This window comes from Phacochoerus africanus, chromosome 4 (assembly GCF_016906955.1).
Source record: "Phacochoerus africanus isolate WHEZ1 chromosome 4, ROS_Pafr_v1, whole genome shotgun sequence".
NCBI classification, from domain to species: Eukaryota; Metazoa; Chordata; class Mammalia; order Artiodactyla; family Suidae; genus Phacochoerus; species Phacochoerus africanus.
In genome coordinates this window covers 89,746,925-89,766,845 of record NC_062547.1, presented here as the reverse complement: position 1 = coordinate 89,766,845, position 19,921 = coordinate 89,746,925, and the positions used below count along the sequence as shown (strand labels likewise).

At 43.4% G+C, this 19,921-nt stretch overlaps 1 protein-coding gene across 4 annotated transcripts in view; it reads right to left on the bottom strand.

Moving 5' to 3' along the window:
• The window catches only part of RASGRF2 (Ras protein specific guanine nucleotide releasing factor 2), a 259,593-nt gene that overhangs the window by 22,703 nt on the left and 216,969 nt on the right, over window positions 1-19,921 (bottom strand). For all 4 annotated transcript variants that reach the window (XM_047778205.1, XM_047778206.1, XM_047778207.1 and 1 more), the window contains one exon: window positions 7,365-7,477. In XM_047778205.1, the coding sequence (XP_047634161.1) occupies window positions 7,365-7,477 (113 nt within the window). The remainder of the gene's footprint in view (window positions 1-7,364; window positions 7,478-19,921) is intronic.

The following is a 19,921-nucleotide window of genomic DNA, read 5'->3' as shown; positions in this document are numbered from 1 at the left end:
TCTGCTGATGCTGTGGCAAGAAGATGCAAGGCTGCCGCCTCCCTACCCAGGTAGACCAGAGGCTCAGGGGGGTTCCAAGGTAGCAAGAGTTGGAGCAACTGGAGGTAGAAGCCAGCAGGTAAACACGTCCCCTTGGCTTCCCAGAAGGACTTTCCTGGGACACAATTGGTCCCACATCCCCACACCCAGTGTTACTCAGCTCTCAACAAATATATTTCTTTTAATCAGTGACAAATGAATAAATAAATCCATAAGTTAAGGTGGGAGCTGGTTTCAGAGCAAGAGTCATACTTCATGTCCAACAGAAGTTCAGAGTCCGGGAGACTTAGCCTGATTATATAATTTGCCATCTGGACTAAGCATTTTAAGTTTCCTAAAGTGAAATCAAATCACATACTAAAAGGATTAAAATATTTAAAGTGTCCAACCCCGTAGCCTGTCTGCTGGAGGACACTGTTTTGTTTGTTTGTGTGTTTGTTTTTGTTTTTGGCTGCCCCACGGCATATGGAGTTCCCCGGCCAGGGATCTGATGCTTAACCCACTGTGCCCAGCCGGAGATGGAACCTGCATCCCAGCACTCCCAAAGTGCCGCTGATCCCATTGTGCCATAGCGGGAACTGCTGGAGGATGCTAGTTTTAAAAAGCAATAATAACGTGAGGTTCTGTGTGTTCTAAATTGATTACAACTAAACTATCACCCTCAAAAATACAAAATCAACCGAATTGGGTAACTATATGCCCATTTCATGCCGGGCACGTACTAACCACCTGACACACGGTCTCTCCTGAATTGTAAAAAGTCCCTTTAAAGTAAGTGTTATTATCTTCATTTTATAGAGGAGGGAAAAAAAGCTCCAAAAAATGGACTAAATTGCCCAGGGTTCAGTCCAGTTGTGCTTTGCTGCTGCTCTTGCTCGTCTTAAGCAGGCTCGTGAAAGACACCTGTTCAAGGGTCTGGCATTGAACACACACACACACACACACACACACACACACACACACACACACACAAAAAAAAGTCAATTCCCTTTCCTCTAGTTTCCTTCTTTCTAACAAGAACTCTCGGCTGCTTACCAGGGAGCAGAATCCTTCTAGATTACAGGAGTGGCAGCCCTCTTGTCTGCAATTAGCCATATCATTCGTGAGTAGAAAAAGTCATCACACGGTAAAGGGCAGGTTAAGGTGAAGAAAAAAAATAAGTCAGTGCAACTCTTTCTCCAAAGACCATTACATCACACTTAAAGGCTACATGGGGGAAAAGTGGCTCTTTCCCAAAGCGCATGTCATTCTTTCTACTGCAGTCGAGGTTCTTGGAGGGAGATCAGTGGCCATATAACGACGTGTACCCGTGGAAAAAGTCTTGTTTATGAGGCTGGGCAATATTCTTCCCTTGGAAAGAAATGGTCCAGAAGTTATTTAGCTTCTATTCAAATGTTCCCCTTCTCAAGGATCTTACCCTAATGTTCCAAAATACGTCTGGTCCCAGTAAGTTACCTAACATTTCTCTTCAAAAGAATCTATAAATGAAAAAACTGTTCTCTATTTTTAAAAAAAAAAGTCCCCTTAGAACACAACGTCTTAACTCTAAATTACCACTAAAAAATGTCTAAGGGTCTATAAACCTTTTTGAAATGATATGCAAATGTACATGTATTCCTATGTTCATGTGCCACATATAAACATCCCCATGAGAGCACCTTAGCCTGACAAAGTTGCACAGAAGCACAATCAACTGGATTTCCTTTGAATCTGGTAAACTAATTTGATTAAACCAAGTAAAACTTTTACCTCAGCCTGTTCATTTTTTTATAACTATAGTTTATTGTCCAACATATCCCTGATACTTCTGTTTACTTCTTTTTTTATAATGATTTTTATTTTTTTCCATTATAGCTGGTTTACAGTGTTCTATCAGTTTTCTACTGTACAGCATGGAGACCCAGGTACACATACTTGTATACATTCTTTTTTCTCACATTATCAGGCTCCATCATAAGTGACTAGACATAGCTCCCAGTGCTACACAGCAGGATCTCATTGCTAATCCATTCCAAAGGCAATAGTCTGCGTCTAATAACCCCAAGCACACAATGGAATACTACTCAGCCATAAAAAAGAACAACATAATGCCATTTGCAGCAACATGGATGGAACTAGAGATTCTCATACTGAGTGAAGTAAGTCAGAAAGAGAAAGACAAATACCATATGATATCACTTCTATCTGGAATCTACTACATGGCATAAATGAATCTTTCCACAGAAAAGAAAATCATGGACTTGGAGAATAGACTTGTGGTTGCCAAGGGGTCTGTTCATTTGAATAGCTGGTTTGTTGTGTGAAGCAATTTGAATAAAGTAGTGTTCTTAAAAAAAAAAAAGTCTGCTGCTGCTGCTGTTGCTTCGGGCTGTGTGGGTTTGTGAGTCTCCTTTCCATGTCCTGAACCCATTCCAGCTGACCATCCAAGAAGGTAATCACTGTTTCCTTTCATTCTGTGGCATGTTGGTTGTCTACTGGGTCACTATGCTGAACAGCAGAAATGGACACAACACTGTAAATCCACTATACTCTAATTAAACAAAACAAAAAACAAAAAAATCAACAGAAAACCAAATACACTGCATAGATTCAGAAGCCAGCTAGTCAGACAACATGGGAGGGGGTGGTATTTTAGGAATATGAAAGTTTTGAGGAAACGTTTTATTGCCAAACAGGGTCACAAACTACCTATGCCAATTAAGCTTTCTCATCATAAAGCAACCCCTGTGAGGCTGTGAGGTGGGGATGACTCAGCATAGAAAGCTTTCCCTTCACTGTTTTCATGTAATATATGTTCAAATACACATTTCATGTTTATATCGCTTACCTGACCTGAATGCATATAAATCTTTAACGTCAGGGGCTTTTGTTTTTTTCTTGGCCATGCCCGAAGCACATGCACATTCCCAGGACAGAGACTGAACCTGTGCCACAGGAGTGACAATGCTAGATCTTTAACCCCCTGCACCACAAGGGAACTCCCAGGGCTTATTTATTTTATTTATTTTTAATCTCTCACAATCCTAACTTGTATTCTCCAAGAAGAATGTTCAGAAATGTTCCCTACAGATGTGAAGGCCTCTCTAACTCTGGTCCAGGTCCAATATAAGATGGACTTACTTCTAGTGTTCTGAATACTTATAGAGTTTGATGACTATTCCAGGATCCTACTTTTCCCCCACATCTATCACTCAGTATAATCAGTTTAAAATTTTGTGCATTTATAAGAGAAATGCCAGTTAAGAAACTTCAAGGGAAATGGGATTATCCAAGTTCTATGACCAGAAAATTTCTCCTTCAATTGTAGAAATCATGTAGTCTTTTTTTTTTTTTTTAAGTAAAGGTGGGAACCGGGGGACTCAAGGTCTAGAAATCATGTAGTCTTAAAAAACAGAGCCAAGAGCAAGCAGCCTCTGTCCTTAAATTGGTCTGCACCCTCTTGGCAGCTTGCTTGCTACTGGGATTGGCAGGCTTGGGCCCAGGGCGTGGCCTGCTTTAGGCTCTGCTCCTCTCCACCTTATGAATGGTTTAATCTCTTGTTGCTTCTGGGACCTGCCAGACCACCTCTTCCTCCCCATGGCTTTCCTTCTTCCAGGCTTACTTGAGCCCATTGCTCTGGTACAGTTAAAAAAAAAGGGAGGGGGGGGCAGGGTGCAGATGTCTAGAAATGCATGGAAATGTTTAATACTAAATTCTCCTAGTTACGGCTGAAAATAATTCTCCATTTGTTTTCAAATTAAGAAATGAAGTTGAAAATATTTTTAATTTTCAGGGTTATTAAATAATTCTTTTGATTTCTGTTTCTTTCTCATATACCCCGTGATTTTTTTTTCACAAAGAGATTTCATAAATGATAACATTCCTTCCGTTAATGGCTCTCTCTAGGTCCTACTTCCTACTCTACTTTCTAATCACTCTGACATGATTTTTAAGAACCTAAATTTCATACATATAAGCATGAGCATCCGATATTGAAAATCACTCAAAAATCCTAAAAATTAATGTATTATTTATTCCTCCTATAATCACAATCTCATGTGCCAGGGCCAGGACCTTCAAACACAGTGCAGGTAGAATGAATTACTTGGCCGGCGAAATTTAATCTAATATCACTTGTTTTCTTGCACCAGGGTTTTTTGCACAAATCTGTTCACTGGCTTATTGGGAAGATAAGTTAGTGCCCCAGAGACTCAGCTGACACAAACTAAATTAGTTTTTATTTTTTAATTGAAGTATGGTTGATTTACAATATTGTGTTAGTTTCAGGTCTACAGCACAGTGATTCGGTATTTTTGAAGGTTATATTCCATTATAGGTTGTTAAAGTTATTACAATCTCTTTTCTATAGACAAGGCAATGAAGCCTAAAGAAAGTTGAGTCTGACTAAGATCTAGCCTGGTTTTACTTGGGCTGTGTCACCTTGACGGCTGAAACTATTTTTCCCAAGAGCTACTGTCAGTGCTTTCTCGTAACAACGATAACAACAACACCTGTAGCAGTGATATGAGTGCTAATTATGATTCAGGCCTTGTGTTAACCTCTTTACACATATTACAACACATAATCTTTACAACACCCCAGTGAGGTAGGTCTTGATAGCCTCACTTCATAAATCAGGCAAATAAGGTTTAGACTGATTAAGAAACTTGACAGCTATTAGTGGCTGAGCCAAGATTTAAACCTGTGACACCTTACATGTTAAACTCTGCGAGGTGTTATGCTCCCAGGCTGTACCATCTACTAAAGTTTCTCCTCTTTATCAGCCTTACACCTCTAATTCTTATTAGAATTAGCACTTATTCAGAAAGAAGAATATGAAGTTCCCATCATGGTTTAGCAGAAACAAATCTCATTAGTATCCATGAGGATGCTGGTTTGATCCCTGGCCTCACTCAGTGAGTTAAGGATCCGGCGTTGCCATGAGCTGTGGTGTAGGTCAAAGACAAGGCTTGGATCTGGCGTGGCTGTGGCCGTGGCCAAGGCCGGCAGCTGTAGTTCTGATTTGACCCCTAGCCTGGGAACTTCCATATGCCATGGGTGTGGCCCTAAAAAGACAAAAAAAAAAAAAAAAGAAGAAGAAGAAGAAGAATGTGTACATCTTAAGCTTGATGAATAATAAAGACCCAGGATTGTAAAGAAGGTTCATCTGAAGCAGTAGTATCAGTCAGCTGAGTTCTGAGCTCACCTGCAGGGGCAGGGAGAAAGCCCTCGGGATTAATGGGTAATGTCTGGCATGAGTGTTGTGAGGGGCTGGGCAACATGAGGGCCTCACCCTGGCCAGTCCCAACAGCCTGAGCACCCTCATTTCCCTGCCGGCAATTTAGTCACATGAATCTAGGGGCACAGATTTCCAGAACAGAGTTGTTATATATCAGTGTTTTAAACACAAAGAGCAGCATCAACTGTTTACATGGAGAAAAGAGGAACAGCAGTCACTCACGGACATAACCACTCACCCACCGACACCAGGTTTTATCTGCAAATGTATTTATAATTTTAAAATCTGAAAATAACCATAGGAACAGAGGCCCTAAGCTGACCTAGCCCTTTCCATAGGAGGAAAAAGGGAAGAAGGCCCAGTTTCCTAGGGTTGCGCTAAACAAGTACAACAAACTTAAAACAAGAGGAATTCATTGTCTTAGAGCTCTAGAGGCTCAAAGTCCAAAATCAAGACGTCTGCAGGGCCATGCTCCCTCTGAAACCTGTAGAGGAATCCTTCCTCGTCTTTCCCCAACTTTTGGAGGTTTGCCAGCGATGGCATTTCTTGGCTTGCAGCTGCCTCCCTCCAAAGTCTGCGCCATCCTCACCTGGCATTCTCTCTGTATTTCCCTCTATGTCACATGGTCATCTTCTCAAAGGACACCAGTCACACTGGATTAGGTGCCCACCCTACTCCAGTATGATGACCTCGTCCTTACTAATTACATCTGCATGGCCCTATTTCCGCATGAGGTCATACGGTGAGGTACTCAAGGTTAGAACCTTGACAAATTTTTGAGGGGGAACACAGTCCAACCCATAATAGCCTGTAGTCCAAAGAAGGGTCCAGCTATGGGATCTTGAGCTAATGGGGTAAGAATGACTTATGGGCCAATTGTTAGCAGGCATTGCTGCATCAGGAAGGGTGGACTGAAATAAAATGGACTCTCCATTGAACTAAGTGGACTCTCCTCTAACAAAGAAACAAGAGTCAAGCACAGAAAAAAAGGAAGGATTCTTTCCAGAGGTTGCAAATGAAGAGGGACAAAGAAGTCAGAATGGGAAAGGAGCACCAGGCCCTGGCAGATAGGGGCCAGGCTTTGCACCCCAAGCAGAGGCAGGCAGACAGCTATGAGTGAGGTGGACAGCTGCCACTGAAATGTCCACACAGAGACACAGATGGCTCCCTTCTTCACAGAGAGGGCACTAGAAAAAAAATCCACCCAGTTCACGAAGCCATAAGAAAGTTTGTGACTTGCTTGGATGCTGGCTGTCACAACAGACACCAGCAGCCTCCCAGTGGGACACCCGAAGTTCAAGACTTTGTCCCATGGAAGCATGGGATCCAAATGTACACAAGCTACATGATGTGGAAATTCACACCTAAGAAGATGACAGTCAAATCGGTCCAGGACCAGCAAAACAAGCCAAAGAAAACAGCTACTTTGGGGTGGCACATCCACAAACGAGATGCATGAGCGTCCCATAGAATCGCCACTCACCCAGCTCATAATGTAAGCTTTCCATAAACAGTTAGAGCCACGTGAGGAAGAAACAACTCTGGGATGCCTGCTGGGCTGGGCCTGCAGGGGAGGGTCCTCAAGGCATCTGGTTCTACAGTAAACCCTGTCTGCCACTCAAACAGGAGTGACTGTACTCTTCCCCAGTTATGTTGCCTGGTCGGAAATCTCGCCAAGGCCACTTTACCAGTGAGGACAGAACTCCTGCCAACCCTGGGAGTCTAAGCTACTCCTTCTGGTTGGCAGGACCTTCTTTTCTTTTTCTTTTTCTTTTTCTTTTTTTTGTCTTTTTTGCCTTTTCGAGGGCCGCTCCCTCGGCATATGGAGGTTCCCAGGCTAGGGGTCTAATCGGAGCTGTAGCTGCCAAGCCTATGCCAGAGCCACAGCAACTCGGGATCCGAGCTGCATCTGCAACCTACACCACAGCTCACGGCAACGCCAGATCCTTAACCCACCAAGCGAGGCCAGGGATCGAACCCACAACCTCATGGTTCCTAGTTAGGTTCATTAACCACTGCGCCACGACGGGAACTCCAGGACCTTCTTTTCTATGAACACAGCACAAACCAAACAGCGTAGTTAAGAAGCACCTGCAGCTGCCTTTACCTCAGGATATTCGCCGTGGCTTTCCTTTCTTGGGGAAGAAGGTCTGGGTCTCGCAAAACTTCTTCGAGCAAATTTAGGACATTCATCTTTAGTTCGTTGTTGAGTTCAAAATCCTGGAAAGTAAAATGGATCATTTTATATTTATTTATTTTGGGTTTTTTTTTTGGGGGGGGGGGACACCCATGGCATACAGAAGTTCCCAGGCTAGGGGTCAAATCGGACCCACAACTGCCAATCTATACCACAGCCACAGCCACATGGGATCCTTAACCCAGTGATCGAGGCCAGGGATTGACCCTGTGTCCTTATGGGTACTAGTCGGATTGGTGACTGCTGAGCCACAGTGGGAACTCCTAAAGGGATCTTTTAAAATTTTGGTTTTGAAGGGTGTAGCTCTGTGACACAGAACACCACTCTTCACGATAAATTCTCTAGACGTTCTGTATGGAAATTAAAATGTATGGACTCTCCCTTAGAGATCCTGACCTAATTGGCTGGGGATGGGGCCCTGCTGACAGGCTCCTGGAAGGGCAGGAATTCCTTAAAGAAATAGGTTTCCCTTAGCCTGGAACACTGTGCTTCCTCCACAGGTTTATTTCTATTCATCCTCCAGCTCTAGGGGGTGATGATATATTTCCTCTATATCTACTTTTTCTTTCTCAACCAAGGCTCCTTCCTTGGTTGACCCAAGAGGATAAAGAGTTTTTCGTTGGCGCCCTCATCCTAACCGATTGTCCTGTAAGGGCCAATTTAATTGTCTGGTCTCCCATGGGACCATGAGAAAGATCAGTAACTGGGGCAAAGCAATAGATCAAGAAAAGACTTGCTGCAAGGATAAAAGCTGTCATTTGGGCAGTGGCGTGAATAAAAAAAAAACTTTAGTACAGATAAGCTAAAGGGTAAGTGACACCCACACACCCAAACACCAAATGGGCTGTATCAAGCAAACACAGGCATAGGACCGAGGGGGCACCCACTGGACAAAGCTGGGACAAGGTGAGCATCAAAATGAATAAGGAGAGGGAGTTCCTGTCATGGTGCAGCAGAAACTAATCCAACTAGGAACCGTGAGGTTGTGGGTTCAATCCCTGGCCTCACTCAATGGGTTAAGGATCCGGCTTTGCCATGAGCTGCGATGTTGGTCACAGACACGGCTCGGATCTGGTGCTGCTGTGGCTGTGGCACAGGCCAGCAGCAACAGCTTTGATTAGACCCCTGGCCTGGGAACCTCCATATGCCGTGAGTACAGCCCTAAAAAGACAAAAAGATGGAAAAAAAAAAAAAAAAAACAAGGAGAGTAATACGTATTAACCTAGTGAACTGAAACAATCTGCAGGTCCCTATTGATGCCCACAAACAAATACATAAATAGATAAACACACGAAGAGAGGAGAACAGAAAACTACCCTTCACAGTGGACTTGTAATAAATGCAAAGGAATGAAAGAGTTAGGAAATCACCATTTTTGACAAAAGCAGTAATAAGTGATTAGAAAAGGTCATGGGATACTGAAATATATGGGGAACAGAATTAAGAGAGTCGGAGCCCTCACCCCCTTGACACACACCACTATTAGAGACTATTTATTAATCACAAAGGGAGACTCTGACAGATGCCACCTTAGCCAAGAGATCAGCAATGTCACCACCAGTAACGGAGCAAACCAACATCATGGACCCCTGAATGTAACGCTCCGGGAAGAAGCATCCCTTAGGGTTTTTGCCCCAAATGCATAATCCCGCACTTGCCTTGAGAGGAAGCACTGGCCTACAGGCTCTAAAAATGTTAATGTCATCGGATACGAAGAGAAACTGAGAAAGGGCTCCAGTTTAAAGGACACCAAAGAGACCACAGCTAAATGCAACAGATGAGCCTGGATTAGATCGAGATCAAGGGGGAAACGCTATACAGGGCATTACCGGGACAATGGGCAAAAAGAGAGTCAGAACTATGTACAGTCGAGAGCATTCTATTCATGTTACTTGTCCTGAATTTGGTCATTTTGCCAGAGCTACTTAAGAGCAGGTCTGTGCTCCTGTTGGGGGAGGGGAGGAAAGAGAGAGAACGTGAGAGAGGAAGGGAGAGGGAAGAAGAACACGCACGTGTGGTCAACACACTAACCAAGAGCGACTCCAGAGGTGTATCAGTGCACCTGGCTTTATTCTGGCATTTTCTCTCGATTTGAAATTTCTCCAAAGTAAAAAAGGTAAGGCTGTAGTGCTTTCACACTCCTTTCTTACATGCATTCTCATAAAACACCGACAGCACGTGGGCAGCATCCTGGGATTGCCAGGTGTCCACAGATGACTTCCGGGATCTGATTCTGAAAGGCTGTCTTTGTACGTGCAGGCCTGGGGGTTTACTTTTGCTCCCACATAAATTACTTGTTATAACTACATTTTAACTTAGGGAAAGTAATTTTGAAGCACTCACGTTCTGAATTCTTTTCAAAGACGAGAGAGAATATTGCTAAGTGCAACCGATCCGATCCAAAGAAAACAGCATACTTTTGTGCTGTTTAGCAAATTAGGGGCAGAAAGTCCATCATTTCACAGAGTGTAGCTAAAGCACAAGTCTAATTTATTTTGAATGGCATTAGTGTGGGCCCCTATTTGGTGGAGAACAGTGTCATTCATTTTTCTCAACATCTCAGTTGCACTGTTGGCAGTCGGTACCCTTTCTTCAGGAACAGGAGTCACTGGTATCTGGGGCAACACCTTCAGAGGATAAGTTTTCCCAAAATTTCACCTGTTTATTTTCCAAGAGCTTCTTGGCCACTGATTTTTCTTTCTAAATACATGCAAACAGAAGACAGTAACATCCTGCAGCTGTTTCCCCCCCGCCCCCCGCCTTTGTCCCACCCCCTCCCCCACCTCAAAGGGAAAGGAAATGATGTTTGTAAACAGTTAATGGTCTCGCCTACTTCTGTCTTCACGCACTACCAAAGGTTTTCTCAGGCACAAGGAGTCTGTGCTTAATGAATGTTTGATATTTATTAGTGAGATGACTGAGTCCTCCTGTGGCTATGTTGAGTCTCTAATGATAGAAATAATCAGATTATCATAAATGGATTAATGTGAAGGACATCGAGCCGGTGTTTGGACCTTGCTGGGGGCTAATTGGTGGTTTAATCAACAAGCATCCTTGAGCACCTCTTGGGCCCCCATCCTGGGTGCAACAGAGGGAACACTTCTGAGATCCCAGGAAGGCAAAGTGAGTGAAAGGTCTTGTTGAGGAAAACAGAATGTAATGTTATTATTCTGAGCTCTGGGAAGACTAGCCTGAGAGAGACCTTTGGAAACTTGGTGAAATCTGCCCAGACACTCTTTGTGTTTTTTTTTGTTTTTTGTTTTTTTTGTCTTTTTGCCTTTTCTAGGGCTGCTCCTTCGGGACATGGAGGTTCCCAGGCTAGGGGTCGAATCAGAGCTATAACTACCGACCTATGCCAAAGCCACAGCAACGCAGGATCTGAGCCACCTCTGCAACCTACACCACAGCTCATGGCAACGCCGGATCCTTAACCCATTGAGCAAGGGCAGGGATCAAACCCGCAACCTCATGGTTCCTAGTCGGATTTGCTAACTACTGCGCCACAACGGGAACTCCCATGCCCAGATACTCTTTGAATCATGATGGTTATAGGTGAATATTCGCTTGCTGAGGATGTAGCAAATACAAAGCAGATTATCTAATGATGGCTGAGTATGAAATGTAAGAATTCTCACTCATAGTTTTCCTTTACACTTGCACAGGGTTTTTATCACATTCAAAGTGATCTCCTGTATATGATTTCAGCCCACCCAGGGGCAGGCAAGGCAGGAATCAAAATTCTGTTTCACACTGGGGCCACTGAAGCTGAAGAGAGGTGGTCATACCAGGGAGCTGAGATGCAGAATGGAAGGACATGGCTATAGCAAAACAAGAACAAAGATCTTCCATCTGGCTTCCTCCTGTGTGTCTCAAACTGTCACATGCAAACAAGAATCATCAGATTCGCGTGCAGCAGGTCTGGAATGGGGGCTGAGATTCTAATTTTCAAACAAGGTCTGCAGTGATGCTGGTCACACTTTCAGCAGCAAAACTTTGCCATGAAAAAAACATCATGGGATTTTCTGGTGTGGAGCAGTAGGTTAAGGATCTGGAATTGTCTCTGCAGCAGCTCCGGTTGCTGCTGAGAAGGGGGTTCAACCTCTGGCACAGTGGGTTAACCATCCTGATTGCTGCAGCTGTGGTGTAGGTTAGGTCACAGCTGCAGCTAGGATTCAATCCCTGGCCCAGAAACTTCTATATATGCTGTGGTGGACAGCACCCCCCCCCCCAAAAAAAGAGTCAAGTAAAAGAATAACTCTTCAAAAACTGACCAAAAAATTACAAATTCTCTCCTCTGATGTACTGCCTAGGACATAAAGTTTTCTTTTTTTGACCAGTGCTTATAAAATGCAAAACTGGACATACAAAAAGCTCTGTTAAAATCATAGACACTTCTACTTAATAAAAAGAAATCTGGGACAGCTAAAAGGTACTTGCCCTATTTAAACCCAGAGGTAGATTATTCATGATAAGTGTGCCTGACAACCATTTTGTAATTATCGAAAATCTCATTTTTGGCGACATTTCCCCAGGTCCTGGGTCGTGGAGGGACACGGTTTCTTCCCACAGTCAGCAACCGGGGCTCCCACAAGGTGGCGCTCCTGGGTCGTCTGGCTCCACGGGAGTCAGTGGCGCTTTTCCTGGACCAGCAGGCGGGTGGAGAGCAAGCAGAACCAGAGTGGGATGCTTCCTGGGATGATGAACAAACCTCGCAGCACTCAAGAGGGCCTGCGGTTAGCATAGTAACGGCTATGTGGGTTGGTTTTCGTTTTCATGAAACGGGGCTCAGAAGGTTAAAGATGAGAAAAGAAACCACCCTGCTTTCAAAGGCAGAGAGCCCAGAAAATGTGTGACTCGTATATTGCAGTCTCTAAAAGGAAATTATAGCTCTTGTTCTTTGAACAATTACTGAGCCCCTCCATAGTGAGGGCTCTGGGTGATGGGACACAGCAACCAACAGACGTCTGGGTGGATGGAGGAGATACTAGCCAATGAAAGCCACGGAGACCAGGGCTTGGGGCTGGAGGGGGGGCGGTGTGGAATCTAAAAGCGGGAGAGCCTAGTGGTGCAGGACTGAGTCTTTAAAAAGGGTCCAGGCCTGGAAATGCAGGTTTGGGGACCCCCTGCAAAGAGATGACAGCTCAAGCACAGTGCCAAAGAGCAGAATGTGGTACACAGCAAAAGCTTAGGAACAAGAAGTTATCAACTGATGATGCTAGAATCCTCCTGGAGAAATAAGCTATTGGAACATAGGAATATTTTACCAAGACTTGTAGACTCAAACACATTCAAGAATGATTAGGAGAGTCAGTATTTTCTCTACGTCAGTGAACAATACCTGAGGTACTTATCATGACGGAGACTTAGAATTTGCCACATGCTAGATGATATTTCAACCACCCTATTACCTAATTCAACCCTCAGTAGCAACATAGGTACAATCATTATTATCCTCATGTTACATACGAGGAAATCAAAGTTCAGAGAATCGAAGTATCTTGTCCAAAGTTGCATAGGTAGCAAGTGGCAGACCCAGGACTCAAACCTGTGCAGTGTCAGCGAAAGCCTGAGTCTTTAACTCTAGCTACACTGTAAGGACTCTCCAGAAAAAGCGGTTATCAGTGAGTGAGCACTGGTGGCTTGGGCTGAAAGACACATCCAAACCGTAACTGGTTACCATACTGAGTCTGGAACTAACAGTGTTTGAGATGCAGATATCAAGACTCAGTTTGGATAAATAAGATAGACCACACAATGCCCCAAAAAATCATCTGTGAGGCAATAAATCAGATTTTCTGGCACTTTAAGATAAATCCTTGTTTAGGCATCTTGGAAATGAAATTCATTCCTTCAGGAGAGCAGGATATTATAATATACTACATATGGCCAAGGGAATGCTAGGACATTGGGATAATCTGATTCCATGAACACAGTTTGAGGGTAAAGAGAATTACAAGAGTAATTTTCTCACTGTAACCAGTACAGTGTATTCCTAACAGAAGCCAGAGTTTTTAAAAAGGAAAGTGGAAATACTGCAGAATGGAATAAAATCACATAAATAATTTTAAAACCTGGTTCAAAGGGCTCATAAAGAAGTGGCTTAGGATGTGCTTAGACTCAAAAATAAGAGCCTAGAGTTGGACTTAGTGATTTTCAAGAAAAATGAAAAGCAGGTTTCTATTTCCTGCTTTCTTTGGCTACAGAAGGTGAAAATTTTAAGTCATGGTATAGATTTACGTTAGATCTGGGCCATTTTGTCAAATGGGAAACTGAAGCAAAGATGTGGGCTGATCTTCCCAAATCTATGCAAACTGACCTCAGATTCCCCATTTTAACAACTAAAGATAACGAGCCTCTAATCCAGTGTGGTTTTCAGCTCTTTAGGGGAGGGGAACCTTTATTTAGAACTTTAATATTGAAACCTGATCCTGGGAAGATGTGCTGGCTAAAAGCTGGTATGGGGGACCCTGCACAGCACCCACTCGGGTCTGGTCTACTGGCCACCACCCTGCTCTGCCTGCTTCTCACCACCTCTGGGCAACCTTGACTCTGAATCTGGGTTTCTCACTGGAAAAGTGAAAGGTGGAATTTTTCAGCATGTCTACAAAAATATCTTAACCACTCTTTGTTTGCACGACAAGAAGGACACCCTAATTGAAAATTTTAAGGAAGGGTGTTAAGTTTGGAAGGAAACCAAGCACTACCATCGTAATTCTAAAGTGTCCAACACCTGTTCAACATTCACCAGGTAATTACTCCAAAGGTTTAGCATCTTCAAAGAGGAACAGAACACAAAGGAAAGGCATACCTGACTATCAGGTAGGAGCTTATGTACCAGGAAAAGGGAGTAAAACCCAGATATGATTAAACCCCAAATTTGGTAAGCACAGGTGGGCCCTCAAATCTTTGCTAAATGAATGGATGAAGTTCATGGGGAGGGTTCTTAACTTTGAGACAAGTGGTAACAAGCTACCTAATCTTCTTAAACTGGCAGTTTGGGAAATCGGTTGAACAGATGTGAAGTGGGAGAAAGCACAACGCAAATGTGGAAGATATGTTAGAACAAAAATAACTGGGAAGAGGCAAATGGCAATGAATGACACCAACGCAGTGAGAAGGAGAAACCCATGCAGAAAATCATTTGATCCTTGTCTAACAAATGACTCTGCATGTGAATGACTTGCGAAAATTCAGCCTCTAGACCTGAACAGCTGTGCTTCTAAGGATTTTAAAGACTGCCCTACAAGCCTGAAATCAGATGGCTCCCAAGCTGACATCTTTAAGCGTCAAAAGAGAATCAGCCAGTTGAAACTGTATTTATCAGAATAAAGGAGAATTTTTCCACATGCTGTGCTTTCCTTCGGTTTCTAGATAGGTGGTTAACTGATGTGGTTTGTAGCCTTCAAGACAACCGGCAAGGATTGGAAGGAGAAAGAAAGTTTGGAAGAGCCTGGTTTTAAACCTGATTTTTTAAACTTAATCAATGCCACATGCCAACAAAATTATCTTTTAGTTTAACTCCAAGCCTTAGGAAAATTCTAGAATGTGGTCTCTAAGCTATGCTTTGTTCTCCCTGCCCTGATCCACAAGAAGGCAAAAAGCTGATAAAGAACGCTGGTAGGTTTTCCCCACAGAGAAGACAGGCTCAGAGTCACAGGTAGAGGCAGAAGCTTTGATGTCCATCAGAGAAACTTTACTACGGGAGGAGATGAGGAGATACAGGCTGGGGACACCTGGAGCAGCGTGGAGAGGAGGGATACAAAGAAAAGGCAGCAGGTGAGACAACACCTTGGACCTGAATGCACTACTTGATGCACCAACATTAAGTGGGCTCCTTGGGGAACCTCACGTGACTTAAACTGACAGAAGGTGGCTGGGGACACCGCTGCAGGTCTTGGTCTCCAGAAATGCTTCCAAGATCCAAGAACAACCGTGAGCATGTAGAAAGCAAACTGGGAAAAATAAGACCCCTCCCCTCTCCTCGCCCCCCCAACCCTCCCCCACCCTGCCCAGTGGCTCTTTCATCAGAAAACTCTTACATTAGAGATAAGAAGCTATCAGAGTACCTAAAATCCCCTGCGGTGCTCCTCTGTGTTTTCTTTGTCAACAAAATCTATCCACAAAAGGTTAAAGAAGCCCACTCATTCCTTCTACAGGGGGAAAACTAAATTTCTTTTCTTTTCTTCTCCTTTCCTTTCCTTTCCCTTTCTCTTTCTTTCTTTCTCTTTCTCTCTTTCTTTCTTTTTGGCTGTACAGCATGGGGACCAAATTACACATACTGTCTCAGCCACTAATGGAAACTGATATCAGTTCCATTTAAAACAGCCTTCTTAAACTCTTAATTCTATTTCACACTGACTTAAATAAATCCTGTTGTAAATCTTGCTGAGTTGTTTTTTTGTTTGTTTGTTTGTTTTTTTAAATCTAGGGCCACACCCAAGGCAAATGGAAGTTCCCAGGCTAGGAGTTTCAGCTGGTGGCCTATGCCACAGCAACACCAGATCCTTAACCCACTGAGCGGGGCCAGGAATCAAACCCGCAACCTCATAGATACTGGTAGGGTTCATTTCTGCTGAGCCACAATGGGAACTCCTTGCCAAGCATTTTTTAAAAAGATAAGCATGGAAAGCATAAGGGGGGTTTAAAGGATAACAATAGAGATGCATAAAAGACAAGAAAAAACATTTGTAAGCAGTTCAAAGAACTGGGATCTTCTTACTTGGTTGTTTGCTTGGACCAGAGAAAAAGAAGATCCATCTTCAGGATTTAAAAAAAAAAAAAAAGAAAAAGAAAAAGAAAGAAAGAAAGAAAACCTATATTTATCAGATAATAGTTTGTTTTCTTTTTTTCTTTTTTTGTCTTTTTGTCTTTCTAGGGCTACACCCACGGCATATGGAGGTTCCCAGGCTAGGGGTCTAATTGGAGCTGCAGCCGCCAGCCTACACCACAGCCACAGCAACACCAGATTTGAGCCGTGTCTGTGACCTACACCACAGCTCAGGGCAACGCCGGATCCTTAACCCACTGAGGGAGGCCAGGGATCGAACCTGCAACCTCATGGTTCCTAGTCTGATTTGTTTCCACTGCTCCACAACGGGAACTCCCAGATAATAGTTTCTCACATCATATATTTTTCTAAAGCAATTTGACATTCCTTTCAGCAGAGCCCCATACAGATCATTGGGCCAATTTTACAAATGAGGAATATAGCAAGTGAACAATGAATCTAGACTAGAAGTCAGGTTTCCAGATTCCTCGCCTCACCTGAGTCCTTTTTCACCCAGGAACTAAAGTGAAAGGTGATGCTCACCTTTAGTTACAAGAACAATCTCTTTAATCAAAACAATCGATGCACGATATCTAATACTTCGGAGGAAACTCAATTTTCTAGATTGTTTGGTGACGGATTTACATTCTGTTGCTTTACTGTGGCTTTTCTGTTTTCTACAAATTGAAATGATGTCCCTAGTTAGTGTAACATGTGAGGAAAACTGCAGTTATTACCATGTTAGGCTGGTTGTTTTGTTTTGTTTTGTTTGCTTTTTAGGGCCACTCATGCAGTTCCCAGGTTAGGGGGCAAATTGGAACTGTAGCTGCTGGCCTACACCACAGCCACAGGAATGCAGGATCCAAGCCACATCTGTGACCCACACCACAGCTCACAGCAACACCAGATCCTTAACCCACCGGATCCTTAATCGAACATGCATTCTCATGGATATTAGTCAGTTCCCTACCACTGAGCCACAACGGGAACGCTGTATTTCAGAAATGAGTACAACTTCCTAGTTATTTTTTAAAAAGCTACTACTTTAGGACAATCAGGTTGCCACAATAATGCTACATTCTTTCTTAAATGGACACAATTGGTACTGAAGGAATCAGATAACAAAACACCCTCTTGTCCAAGCCCTTCATTTGTGATGTGGAAATCAAAGACAACAAAGATGAGGGGTTAATTGGCAGAGTCAGATTATAGCCCAAATTTTTGGACAGGTAGTCTTGTCTCATAGTGGGACACTGCCTTTATGAGAGTAAAGATCTTTATTTATTTATTTGGCCACACCCACAGCAGTAACCAGCGGAAATTCCCTGGCCAAGGATTGAACCCACGCCACTGCAGTAACCAGAGCCATAGCAGTGACAATACCAGACCCTTAATCCACTAAGCCACAAGGGAACTCTTTACTAAAGACTTTTAGATAAGCCTGAATAAAGGTACCAAGTTGTTCTTATTTTAAGCATCATAATAGTCACCTCGCTCAGGGTCCATCTAGTCAGGGGCCACACTCCCACCTCCTCGAACTCAACAGGCTCAGGCTGTGCCATAGTTGGTGAGAGCAGGAGGTAGGCATACAATGTGGCCTCCACGACTGTGAGCTGAAACCAGTTCTGTCCACTGGAACTGTTTACCAATCCATTATCAAGAGGCTGCCTCGACTTGCTCTTGGTAACAACCCACTAAATTGATTTCACTCTCCATTAGTGGATCTTGATTGAAGGTTTTAAAATCTCTGGTATCTATAGTGGTCACACAGGATATGCCATGAATTTGAGGAAAGAGGACATTTTAATTATAATTACATTTAATTTAACTTTAATTACATTTTAACTTTAATTCCAGTCAGGTGAATAAAGGTTTTCATTTAAAATTCATTACAAGGAGTTCCCTGATGGTCTAGTGGTTAGGATGCGGCACTTTCGCTGCTGTGGTCTGAGTTCTATCCCTGGATTCGGAACTGAGATTCCAAATCAAGCCACTGCACAATGTGGCCCCCCCTGAAAACAATCATTACAGCATGAAACTCTATAATGGTGCTATGTTCCTGTCACTCTTCAGAATTCAGAACAGAGAATTCAAAGAAAAGCACTTACTTTCCCAAACATTTGACTACCAACTTCGCTTGTAGCTTTTCTGCCTTTCTTTTTCTTCTTCTTACAATTGTACCAGCACATATGGAAGTTCCCAGGCTAGGGGCTGAATCAGAACTGCAGCTGCCAGCCTATGCCACAGCCATGGCAACACGAGATCCGAGCCACATCTGTGACCTGTGCTAAAGCTTGCAGCAATGACAGATCCTTAACCCCCTGAGCAAGGCCAGGACTGAACCCATATCCTCACGGCCACTATGCTGGGTTCTTAAGCTGCTGAGCCACAGTGGGAACTCCTCCTGTAGCTCTAAGTGTTATTTAACAACTTTCAAATAAAACTTAAAGTCCAAACTCTCCATCCAGGCCTTGAGGTGTAATTAAAAGCACTTTGGTCTTGGAAATGGACAAACCTGGGCTTGTATCTTATCAAAAGCAAGTCAATGAAGGGAGGAAGGGAGACCCAGAATCTGAAACAAGCAAACAACAACAACAACAACAAGAAAGAAAGAAAGAAACAAACAAACAACAGTCTTAAAGCACTGTCAACAGCAGAAATGTCACAGAAATGCCCTGCACATTAGGCGCTTACACAGGGAAGGTGACATCGAACTGGCTTGAATAATGAAGGAAGGTAATAGGATGTGCATATAATGAAGTTATAACAGCACCATTGAAAACCAAGCACAGATCCCTACAATCCACTTACACAAGCAGGGAAGGCGAGAAAGGACGAGTGAGTGCTAAGAACTCCCTTTGGCACATCAGGATCTAAATTTTTATACAGTAACCATGACAGGAGACAAGACTGGACAGCTAAGAAGCTTGTACCATTCACTCATGTGGAGCTGTGCCACCCCGGCTTCCTGGTGGGACCCTGAACTGGAGTTAGTTACAAAGGACTTCACAGGCAGTAACAAATTGCAAAGTATCTGAACTGTCCAAACAAAAGCGAACACCCAGGGTGCTTTTTGGATTAGAAACAAAGGCCACCAGGACACAATCCGAAGAGACCCTTGCCTTCATGTTGATCTATTCCCTGTTCCAAAGGCTTGGTGCTGTGCAGCCTGATTTGCCCATATGCGCACAGGTGTACGTGTGCAGTGCAGCTAACAAAGCAGACTTGACTCTAAATCCATAATTCAAAGTGATTAATTATAAATACACCAATCTCCCATCTATGAAATCTCTTTACCAAAAGTAGTAAAATAAACCCTAGCCTATTTTTATTTATTTAGGATGAATTAAGATGAAATGGGGTTGTTGTGGTGGTGGTGGTTGTTTTAGGGCTGCACCTGCTGCATATGGAAGTTCCCAAGCTAGGGGTTGAATCTGAGCTGTAGCTGCCAGCCTACACCACAGCCACAGCAACACCAGATCTGAGCCATATCTTCGACTTACACCTCAGCTCACAGCAACGTGGGATCCTTAATCCACTGAGTGAGGCCAGGGATCAAACCCGCATCCTCATGGGTATTAGTCAGGTTCACAACAGGAGCCACAATGGGAACTCCTAAGATGAAATGTTTACATCCTTTACTGAGTGTGCTTTTTTTTTTTAAATACTTGAATTAATACTTAAGAATTGTCATGGGCTA